The sequence below is a fragment of the Xenopus laevis genome, chromosome 7S (assembly GCF_017654675.1).
Source record: "Xenopus laevis strain J_2021 chromosome 7S, Xenopus_laevis_v10.1, whole genome shotgun sequence".
NCBI classification, from domain to species: Eukaryota; Metazoa; Chordata; class Amphibia; order Anura; family Pipidae; genus Xenopus; species Xenopus laevis.
In genome coordinates, this window is record NC_054384.1 from 21,235,430 (window position 1) to 21,247,863 (window position 12,434).

General features: G+C 41.4%; 1 protein-coding gene across 4 annotated transcripts in view; it reads right to left on the reverse strand.

Annotated features, from left to right (window-relative positions):
- ldb1.S (LIM domain binding 1 S homeolog) overlaps nt 1-11,286 on the reverse strand; it is a 48,280-nt gene extending 36,994 nt beyond the window's left edge. For all 4 annotated transcript variants that reach the window (XM_018227062.2, XM_018227065.2, XM_018227061.2 and 1 more), the window contains exon 1: nt 11,082-11,286. In XM_018227062.2, the coding sequence (XP_018082551.1) occupies nt 11,082-11,106 (25 nt within the window). In that variant the 5' untranslated portion in view covers nt 11,107-11,286. The remainder of the gene's footprint in view (nt 1-11,081) is intronic.
- Nucleotides 11,287-12,434: the final 1,148 nt, after the last annotated feature.

Below are 12,434 nucleotides of genomic sequence, written 5' to 3' on the forward strand. Positions count from 1 at the left end.
AAGGTCCCCTGCTATTTGTCTATAATGTCCTCTAATGTACTTGTAAAGTGTAATCATGTCCCCTCGCAGTGAATTTGCGTAGTTACGTCCGTTCGCCAGGCGTAAGGGTGCGAAGTAACACTAGCAAATTTACGCCAGCGTCCGTTAGTGAATCGGCGAATTAACGAAAATGCGCTACGCTTGCCCCTTAGTCTCTGTACTCCCTCCAGCTCATTTATATCCCTCTTAAAAGACCAGTAACATCAAAAAAATTGTAAAAAAACATTTGTTTGTACATAACGGAAAAAAAACCACCAAGACCAGAGCCGGGCCAACACGGCCAGGCGCCCTAGGCAACTTGGCGGGCCACGGCGCCGGTTCAGCGCGTGCGAAACTGCGCATGCGCGAAACTGCGCTCCAGCACACATGCGAGAAACTGCGCTCCAGCGCGCATGCGCAGAAGCGCATTAACGCGAAAGCGACAGTCTAGGAGAGACGGGACCGGACACGGGGTAGGCGACAGAGCAGGTACATGCCTGGCGCCCCCCAGCTTTGCACCCTAGTCACGTGCCTACTCTGCCTACCCCTAGTTCCGGCCATGACCAAGACACATTTATCTTTAAATTTGCAAAGTTACAGATACTCCGCTTGCGCTCCTGGGCAACGATCCATCGTGCGCTATTCGATTTCACCTCCCTGCCTTCTATAGGAGATAGTCAGGGAGGAGAAGCCGAGCGCCGCATGATGGATCGTCGCCCTGTCGCCTTTTCTGAAGAGGAGCCCAAGTATCGGTAAGTTACTTCCTAATAAAGACTTTGCAAATTTAAAGTTAAATGTGTCTTGGTGGGGTTTTTTTTCGTTATGTACAAAAAAATTTTTTACGTTTTTTTATGTTACTGGTCCTTTACGGACTGGAGCCCAACACTGCACTACATACTCCAGATGAGGCCTTACCAAGGACCTATAAAGAGGCAAAATTATGTTTTCATCCCTTGAGTTTATGCCATTTTTTACGCAAGACAGAACTTTATTTGCTTTAGTAGCACCTTTAAATGAATTTTTAGTATGATTTAGAGATTGATATTCTGAGACAACGTGCATTGGTTTTCATTTTGTTATTATTTCTAGCTTTTGGGTTATTTAGCTATTTATCCAGCAGCTGTCTGTTTTTAATCACAATAAATTGGTTGCTATGGTCCAAATTACCCTAGCAACCGTGCCTTGATTTGAATAAGAGAGATGAGTAATAAATTAGTAGCAACAGAAACGATACATTTGTAGCCTTACACAGACACCCATTTGAAAGCTGGAAAGAGTCAGAAGAAGGCAAATAATTAAAAAAAACTATACAAAATAATGAAGGCCAATAGAAAAGTTAAAAAGCATTAGCCATTATATTACATACTTTGGGGCCGATTCACTAAGCTCGAGTGAAGGATTCGAATGAAAAATACTTCGAATTTCGAAGTATTTTTTGGGTACTTCGACCATCGAATGGGCTACTTCGACCTTCGACTACGACCTTCGACTTCGATTCGAACGATTCGAACGAAAAATCGTTCGACTATTCGACCATTCGATAGTCGAAGTACTTTCCCTTTAAAAAAAACTTCGACCCCCTACTTCGGCAGATAAAACCTACCGAAGTCAATGTTAGCCTATGGGGAAGGTCCCCATAGGCTTGCTAAACTTTTTTTGATCGAAGGATTTTCCTTCGATCGTTGGATTAAAATCCTTCGAATCGTTCGATTCGAAGGATTTAATCGTTCGATCGAACGAAAAATCCTTCGATCGATCGAACGAACGTTTAGCGCTAAATCCTTCGACTTCGATATTCGAAGTCGAAGGATTTCAATTCGAGGGTCGAATTTCGAAGTATTTTTTACTTCGAAATTCGACCCTTAGTGAATCTGCCCCTTAAAGTTAACTTAAAGGTGAACCACCTCTTTAAACTCTTCCGTTGCTTTTCAGCCTAAAAACACTAGGGGGTATATTTATCAAAAAGTAAAGTTAGAAATCGCCACAGTCCACTAAAGTGAAATACCGCCTCTCTCCATTCATTTCTATGGGATTTTTAAAGGCGTATTTATCAAAGGGTGAACTTTCACCCTTTGATAAATACGCCTTATAAAATCCCTTAGAAATTAATTGGGAGAGGCGGTATTTCACTCTACTGGACTGTGGTTATCTCTAACTTCACTCTTTGATAAATATACCCCTAAGGGGGTTATTTATCAAAGTCCGAATTTATCTCACAATTTTCTGCTACAAACTCCAATCAACTCCGCTTGGGTTTTTTACACTTATTTATTATTACATTTATCCGAAAATGTGCTTTGCGGGAAAAAACAAGATTTTCACAATTTTCGGATGTTTTCATCAAATTTTCACAAATTTCGGAATTTTTCGGAATTTTCACGCAAAAACTCGAAATCTTCGAGGATATTGCATGAAACCCAGCGCACATCAAAAAATCATTGGGACTTATATGCAACCTCAACAGGTCTGAAATGCCGGATTTTCAGATTCTGACTTTTCCATCCTCAGGGTTTAATAAATTATGAAAAATTTGTGATTTTTTTTAAAAGTCTGATTTTATGAAAAAGGTACTTTCAAAACCTTTTAACTCCAGAACTGTAAATCAGGTTAAATGAATATGTCTGTCAGTCACTCTCGCTGCATCCAGCCAGAGCCAACAGAAGAGGTGCAAATTGGAAAAACACAGGCAGAGAAGTTGGAAACGTGGCAAAACAAATTTGTTTATTCAGTGGGAAATGGACATCTGATTTAGAGGGTTGAAGTGTCAAAAATATCTCCTCTAGCACCATCACCTGATATGGTATTTACATTTTAATACAAACAGAGCCCATGTGTAAAGGAAGGGGGTAGGGACAGACGTTTATTTATGTATTTTTTTGGGGACAGCCATCTGTCCTTTCTTGTAACAAGATCATTTACCCCTCCTCTGCCTCTGAACAAGGATTACTGATGACCTAAAGGCAAATCTGTTGTGCTGGTCAGGATGAGAGTAGTGGAATAACAAAAGGGAGACTTTTGTCAGATGGTTGCTAAACTGCACTGGATGAAACAGATTTTATATTGCACCACTGTCAGAATCAGGATATTATCCAGGATTTGATTGTGAGTATGGCCTGTCTGCATCTCACTACTAATGCCCAAAACAGACAATTACTCCAGCATATTAGGGCTGTTGCAGACATGCAAAACTGACTTTCTAGGTCTGCAGTAATTGTATAAACGGGACTACGCAAACTATGAACCTTTTTCAGGTATTGTTATACTATGTGGAACTCACACTGAACTCCTTGACAGCTTTGACTTCTTGCTTGCAGGTCTTGTTAGTTTTAACAACTGAAGAGCCATCGCTTGAGCAACAATGTTGTAGTGTTACTACCAGCATCTCTCCCTACTATACCTGCCATTCCACAGCCACAGTCCCTTCCCAGAGACTATTATCCCACCACTGTTACTATAGGCACCATCTCTCCCTACTATACCTGCTATCCCACAGTCACACTCCCTTCCCAGAGACTATTATCCCACTGTTACTATAGACACCATCTCTCCCTACTATACCTGCTATCCCACTGTCACACTCCCTTCCCAGAGACTATTATCCCACCACTGTTACTATAGGCACCATCTCTCCCTACTATACCTGCTATCCCACTGTCACACTCCCTTCCCAGAGACTATTATCCCACTGCTACTATAGAAACCATCTCTCCCTACTATACCTGCTATCCCATAGTCACACTCCCTTCCCAGAGACTATTATCCCACTGTTACTATAGGCACCATCTCTCCCTACTATACCTGCTATCCCACAGTCACACTCCCTTCCCAGAGACTATTATCCCACTGTTACTATAGGCAGCATCTCTCCCTACTATACCTGCTATCCCACAGCCATACTCCCTTCCCAGAGACTATTATCCCACTGTTACTATAGGCACCATCTCTCCCTACTATACCTGCTATCCCACAGTCACACTCCCTTCCCAGAGACTATTATCCCACTGTTACTATAGGCACCATCTCTCCCTACTATACCTGCTATCCCACAGCCACACTCCCTTCCCAGAGACTATTATCCCACTGTTACTATAGGCACCATCTCTCCCTACTATACCTGCTATCCCACAGACACACTCCCTTCCCAGAGACTATTATCCCACTGTTACTATAGACACCATCTCTCCCTACTATACCTGCTATCCCACAGTCACACTCCCTTCCCAGAGACTATTATCACACTGTTACTATAAGCACCATCTCTCCCTACTATACCTGCTATTAGGGTTGCCACCTTTTCCAGAAAAAAATACCGGCCTTCCTATATATTTATCTATTTTCCCTATTAATAACATTGGGATCAACCATTTTTTTTACCGGCCAGGCCAGTAAAATACCAGCCAGGTGGCAACTCTACCTGCTATCCCACTGCCACAGTCCCTTCCCAGAGATTATTATCCCACTGTTACTATAGGCACCATCTCTCCCTACTATACCTGCTATCCCACAGTCACACTCCCTTCCCAGAGACTATTATCCACTGTTACTATAGGCACCATCTCTCCCTACTATACCTGCTATCCCACAGTCACACTCCCTTCCCAGAGACTATTATCCCACTGTTACTATAGGCACCATCTCTCACTACTATACCTGCTATCCCACAGTCACACTCCCTTCCCAGAGACTATTATCCCACTGTTACTATAGGCACCATCTCTCCCTACTATACCTGCTATGCCACAGCCAGGTGTTAGTAAAGTATGTTCTCCCCATGCTTGCAAGGGTTTCCTCCTGGTACTCCAGTTTACTTCCACACCAACATACAGGCAGGTTAATTGGCTTCTGATGTTATAGGGATTTTAAGCTCCACATATGTATATATATATATATATATATATATATATATATATATATATATATATATATATATATATATATATATATATATATATATATATATATATATGTATTTAATGACATCCATACTTACGACTGTAGAGAGTGATAAAGGCTGGAAGGAAACTACACATCGATTCTGGTAAGCAAAGAGCCGGCTAGAAGTTTGTTTTCATGTACCCCTATCTCCCAGAGCCACATGGACTTTCCTAATCTATTTGTATAAGAGAAGGCAGATATCATGCAACACAACTAACTGTCTGTAGTTCCAAGGGTAGATTACATGGGCCCTGAACCAAAAGTAATGTATATGGGTGTAAGTGTGTGTGTATATATCCGTATAGTGCCAACTGGATAATGCTGTGAATCCAGGGGTCTCTGCATTAATATAAGTATAAAACTTATTCCCGAGTACATATGCATCAGTAATTGTAGACATTATCTAAAGAAAACAGCTGCAAATACATCATATAGTATATTAAATATATTGAGAATTATGTTAAGGAGCAAGCAATATGAAAGCTGATATCTCTAAAAGAGCAATATACAAATTAGACATGTCCTGCTCCCACTATTCATATTTATTGTCCATTTTAACATGAGATTTTGAAGATAGTCACTGCTTTAAATAGGGTATGGGATCCATTATCCAGAAACCCCTTATCCAGAAAGCTCCAAATTACAGAAAGGCCATCTCCCATAGACTCAATTTTATCCAAATAATCCAAATGATTAAAAATGATTTCCCAATTTCTTTGTATTAATAAATCAGTAACTTGTACTTGATCCCAACTAAGATATAATTAATCCTTATTGGAAACAGAACCAGCCTATTGGGTTTATTTCATTTTTATATGATTTTTTTAGCAGATTACGGGGCAGATTTACTTATGGTCGAATATCGAGGGTTAATTAACCCTCGATATTCGACTGTCGAAGTCAAAGGATTTAGCGCTAATGGTTTGATCGAATGATTAAATCCTATTTTAATCCATCGATCGAACAATTTTTGTTCGACCAAAAAATGCTTAGGAAGCCTGTGGGGACCTTCCCCATAGGCTAACATTGACCTCGGTAGCTTTTAGGTGGCGAACTAGGGGGTCGAAGTTTTTTCTTAAAGAGACAGTACTTCGACTATCGAATGGTCGAATTTTTAGTTAGATTCGAAGTCGTAGTCGAAGGTCGAAGTAGCCAAAAAAAAAACATTCGCAATTCGACATTTTTTTCCTCTATTCCTTCACTCAAGCTAAGTAAATGGGCCCCTTAAAGTAAAAAGATCCAAATTTTGGAAAGATCCAGAGCATTCCGGATAACAGGTCCAATATACTTGTACTTCTATTTAAGTAGCTGAGTGAAGAGAAAGAGAGGGCTACTGAGTTTTAATGTGCCATGTTCAAGGAAGGACTCAGAAGCATTGTTGTATGGGAGGTATGTATTAACATTGTCCCAAGGGTATTATGGGTATCCCCTTGTCTATGAATGTAATTTTTCCACTATGGACTCTGCTATTGGTAGCCCCTACAGTATGTGGAGTAGCAGCATACAAGAGGCTCTGTTTGGCAGAACACGTGGTTTTTATTCAACTAAAGCTTTTACTCAAACCAAGAATTGAAATATAAGCACCTGCTTTGAGACCACTGGAAGCAAAAGGGTTGGAGAGCACATGTTGCTCATGAGCAACTGGTTGGGGATCACTGATATATAATATACGTGGACAAAATCTCCTATCTCCCATTTCCAAAACATTGAGAGCGATGACAGTGTGTGATGATAGCACGCTAGAGCTCGGAGGAAACAGCCTGCTGTGCGGCACTGTCAGCCTGGGTAGAACGTCTGAGATAATTAAGTCTGTTTAAATTTTGTTCTTGGGCCATTCCTATCCCGCATCTGTAGGGTTCCATTTTCCCCTGCTGTGATTCAAAGGATTAATGGAGTCATTATTTGCTCCCACTGTAATAAAGAACAACGTCCTGTAATAGTGTTTTCCAATAAAGCTTAAAACACACATTCATTTTTTTGTTCAGATAAAAGAAAAACCAGCTTTGGGACTAGGAGAACATCAACATATGCTAACCACATAGGGAGCCATGTTTAGATATTTGGATCATTTTTGAACATTTGTTTATCTGTGTGGGTCCTTGACACGGCTGACCATATCTCTGTACTTTGGCCATTAATGGATGTGACCTAATCTTACACCATTGGTTCACAAAGGCCGGGATAGTCCTTAGTGCTTGAGTGGCAGATTCCAGGCCAGACCCCCTCTTTTCTTTTTTAGAATGGGGCACAGGGTAACTGCCTGTATTTGCCACCCTCTAATGAAGCTTACTGCAGCTAGCTATCTTATTCTGCTGAGCATAGATATAACTAACAACTAATGATGGGTGAATTTATTCGGGAGGCGCAAATTCGCGGCGAATTTGCCTGATGCCTGAATTTGGCTGTTCGAAAAAATTGTGACGCCAGCGACAGTTTTGCCGCCGGTGTCAAAGTTTTATCGATGCCAGCGACGGTTCCAACCCCGGCGTCAATTTAGATGCCGCCGCCGATAAATGAACGCCCATTGACTTTAATGGGCTGCCGGCGTCAACTTCAAATTGTCGCTGGCGTCAAAATCACTGTTTCATTGATTTTTTTGGCGAACAGAAACGGGACAAATTCACCCATCACTACTAATAACCAATAATCATATGAATAAAGAAATGTAAATGTGAATTTTAGTCCGTTCTATATAAATTCACAAACCAACCTTTTACCTGTTGGGTCAAAAAGAGAACTGATGCGTTTCTCGGGTTTTTTCCGTTTCCTGAATTTCGCTGTAAATTCGCAAATTTTTCCGTTAAACAGGGCAAATCCGTCCATCACTAGTGATAAAATGTAATTGTGTGTGTGCTCTGCATAATGGGACACTCTATGTTTTCAGATACCTTTTAAGCAACATTTTTTTTTGTATACAATTTGCCATGTTTTTTATCACAATGTGGTGTTTTCCCGTAATTCCAATGATGGGGTAGTTGTGTTTGGCACCTCAGTCTGATGCATCAAAACACAACACAATTTGATGCTATGTTTTGAGGCAAAGCAGAAGCCATTGTCACTAAAATGATGTCTTTGCCTGATTCAGGCATAATTGTGCAGTGGTGTTCCCCATAGTCAAGAGGCACACTGTTCATAATTTATCCGAAAATATCCTAGGCGCATTAGGCATGGTGACAACTGTAATGGCATCACTTTGCACAACATTTGTGACAAATTTAGTGCAACTGCACTTGTGGTCATAGAAGTACCCCAATGTTTGTAGTCTAATATATGAATCTAAAATTGACAATGCCAAATGAGGGTATAGTAGCTGGGTATGACTGGGTACCTGGGGCCCCTGTGGCATTGTACACAGGCACAAATAGTAACCCTCTCTCTCCCAACTCAGCATGAATCTGCAAACTGGAAAGGTCTGGTGCCCACTTGGGTTGCAATCTCAGGGGCCTCCAAATCCAGCCTACAGGCCAGTCGGTGTGTAATTTGGGTTGGACACTAATTGATGCACTTGTTGCCAAAAAGTAGGTTTTTGTCCAATTTGGCCACCCACAGATCAGGCTAATCTGATGATTTGACCCAGGACATCTCTTACCTGTTGGATCCCTGTACTGTACATTGGAATGCAATCTATCATTTTGGATTCATGGAGGCGGTGGGGGGCAGGCCCGGACTGGCAATCTGTGGGTTCTGGCAAATGCCAGAGGGGCTGCTATAAGGTCCCATAGAAAGTCAGTATTTAGTGGGCTGGTGGGGGCTGATTGGGCCTCTGTGTGGGCTGATTGGGCCTCTGTGCACCCAAAATGCCAGGGCCTATTTTAATTCTCAGTCCGGACCTGGTGGGGGGTTGCTGCTGCTTCTGTCTGCAATGGCAGTGAATAGACCCTTCATAACACTAATACTGATAACAGGGATTCTCAGCCAGATCACTAAAGAAATATCTCCCTACATACTCCAATATGGGTTCTTATTTTTCAGTTGTTCATCACTGGGGACCACAACATTGTTACCCCTATTTCCACTTCCTTGTTTACATTTGATTTTGGTGCAACATGTTGAGGACTGGTAGAGACCTACATTTTGGAAAATGTGATCTAAAGCAATCAGCCACTCTAGTGCAACTAACACACCCTCTATACTGAACTACAATTCCCATAATCCTCAAATAGCCTAGATTATAATTTTGCAAAAGTTAGTTTGGATCATTGTAATGTAAAAATGGAACACAAATACTGTATTTCCCTGTGGCAAACTCAAAAAAACATGTCTCCACTGTAGATATAAAAGTTTCAAAAGATCATTCACAAGATAAATGAAGACTACCCATTTGCATTGACAGTTATTCCTACCATATATTTTTCAAATGTTTCCTCTGAAGCCTAAGCCCTGATATTATTGGTTTTCTCAATTCTGCCTGCACTTGCTCTACTGCGCACACAAACCTCAATGTATGGCCCCTATCACATTCACACACACTATGGTTATTTTTATCAGCAAAAACCCACCCAAACACAGAGAAACATATATACTGGCACTGGCACTTATTTGACAGTGTAACAAACTGTAACCTACAGCACTTTAATACCCCTCTGAATTGTCTCTGTCTGTTACCTTCACATTTAGACTGTAAGCCCTGCATGGTGGGTCCTCCAGCCTTTTGTCTCCTTGACACTGAGCACGTAATCTGTATTTCAATTATATTTTATATTTATGTGAATTGTATTTTTTTTAATTTCGTTGACCCCTTGTTTGTTACTTCTAATTTATTGTTTTGTTGTACAGTGCTTTGCCCTCAAGGAGCGCTATACAAATAAAAATATACATACATACACATTGGAATGGGACCATACCCAGCACTGCATGGCAGGGGAACTAACCACTGAGGTGCATTTACTGCTTTAGAAACAAAGTGAAAATGCCAATATAAGTGCCCACCAGCTAGTAAGCCGGTTTCAGGTAAGGTGATTAGCTGCTCGCATCACAGCTTGTTAATTGCCAACACCACTAACTTATACTCTCCCAGCAGAAAAAACGTATAGGCCCAAACATGCTCCATAAGTAGGTCTACATGCTCCCTCATATATACAGTGTGTATATATATATGCATACTTTGTACAAACCATGTAACTAAAAGTGTCTCTTTTTACCAAATACAGACAAGTTTCCTCTAATCCAATTGTTCCTTAAAGTTGTATAATGAGAGTGCTGGGATAATTTGTTTAGTTGAGTATATGATATAAGCCACACACCCATGCACCAGACTGATTTTAATTGCAACACATGGGTGAGCTGCACTCTTATATATATTTGTGAAAGTACCTGGGTGCCTGCCAATTTGGGATAAATGCAAAAGTAGAAAGTAGCGACACGCACAGGTTTTTTAAAGTTGCAAAAAACAAAAAAAGATGTTTATTGTGGCCACAATAAACATCTTTTTTTGTTTTTGCAACTTTAAAAAACCTGTGTGTGTCGCTACTTTCTACTTTTATTTATATATATATATATATATTATAAATATATATATTATAAATATAAATATATAGGGTTTTTCATACAAATGTAACAAATACAGAACTTTTTTGCACAAGAAGTTCCTTGGTGCTGGTTTTTTGTTCCAGCATAAATAACACTATGATGTACAAATAAAGATTAGTATTTGCTTATTTGCTCACTCGCTCTCTCTCTCTATATTTACATAGTCCACGCTAGCATAACTGCACTTACACATAGGCACGGGTGACATTGCAGAGTAGCTGGAATTTTGAAGGCAGACTTTGGAGGGCTCATTCACACCCTTAAAATATCCCTTTGCTGCGGGAGGTGAGACATTTCCCCAAGAGTATCCTGTAGCAGCAGCAACCCTGGCCATGCCTCGTACAGTGCTGCACAGAAGTTTCATTGGATCTAATTATACAGAAGACTAGTACCTACTAACCCAAACTACAGGATTTCTCTTCTGTACAAACCAAGGCACTTCTAAAGCCAAACCTGTTCCAACACATAAACACATTGACCATACTACTGGTTACTGGTTATTTCTCTGCCCCCCCCCCCAAGGTGTTCAATCCTTGTGATCCAATAACGTAGGTAAGAAATTGTGTTCTGCCCCAAATATTGCTCTTACTTTTCCTTACCTGCTAGTTCAAATTCTTCTGCCATTTGCTATGAGCTCCTGGGATAGATTTGCTTCTCATCAATACAAACGATCACGACGCAGGAAAGAAAGAGAATTCCTATTCCATCCCATGTATATTCCCTGATTAGCTGGCTTCTTCTCATGCACAGAGGGATTATACTATATCATAAAAGATGTTAAAGGCTGTGACAGCTCATGGAAGCTCCGCCTTCTGTTCTGTTGCCCCCCCCCCCTTATGCACCCTTCCCTCTGCCAAAGGAAACCATCCCCTCAACCTGGGAGAGAGATGATAACAGCTTGGAGCCTCAATCTCCATAAGCAGCAGCAGGAGCAGAAGATGGGGGCAGGGAGGGGAATGGCTCCCGTGGGACCTTGTCAGCAATTGGCATTAGAAAGACTGATAATAAAAGCTACACAAGTCTTTCCTCTTGATGTACAAGTCTGGCTCTGCTTGCAGCACATGCACATTGTGTAGCTATACTATTAGGGTCATGTGCCAATGTAACATTCCCAATGAGTAACCCAGGATAAAGGAAATAGAATCAGGAAAGTCTTGGTTCAGTTCCTGTGTCAGCATTCTATGACCTTTAAAGAGGAAGGAAAGGTCCAATCCATGGGGGGTGCCAAATGATAGGGCACCCCCATCAAGGATTGTAATGACTTATCTGATACCCCGGGCCAGTGCTCCTGTTAGCAGAAAACTGCACTGGTGATCCTCTATACAAGTGATCCTCTTCCTCCCATCTTCTTTATTCAAAATCCAGTGGGCAACTCATGCACAGTAGAGTCCTCTACTGTGGCCTGTGCGCCTGAGTGAAGAAAGAAGGGAGGGGATCACTAACTAGTACCCCAGGCTGGGGAGCTAATAGGAGCACCGCCCTGGGGTATCAGGTAAGTCATTACAATCCTTGAGGGGAGGTGCCCTAACATTTGGCACCCCCATGCATTGGATAGTTCATTCTCCTTTAAAAGTCTGGTAGCAATATTTAGGCAGGCATTGTGATTTTGGATACCACCAGGAGGCAGATGTATTGGTGGTTCAGTCAATCACTGGTTTGTTTTGTGCACATCTGTGGCCATTGGGCAGGGCTATGTGACCGATCTCAGCTTTCTGTGGACATATAGAAGATTGTGGCAGGGCAGGTAGTATCCTATGAGCATCACTCAGGGAAAGCTAAGATCGGTTGCATAGCGCTGCCCATTGGCCACAGATTCCTGTGTGTTCTAAAGCCTTTCAGGGTGCGACAGATAAGAGAATAAATACAGGCATTTTGTTCTAAAGAGAACTCTTCCGGTTACTCCATTTGCCCACACCCCATGTAAGCACTCCTGTAGGGTAATGGCACATGGT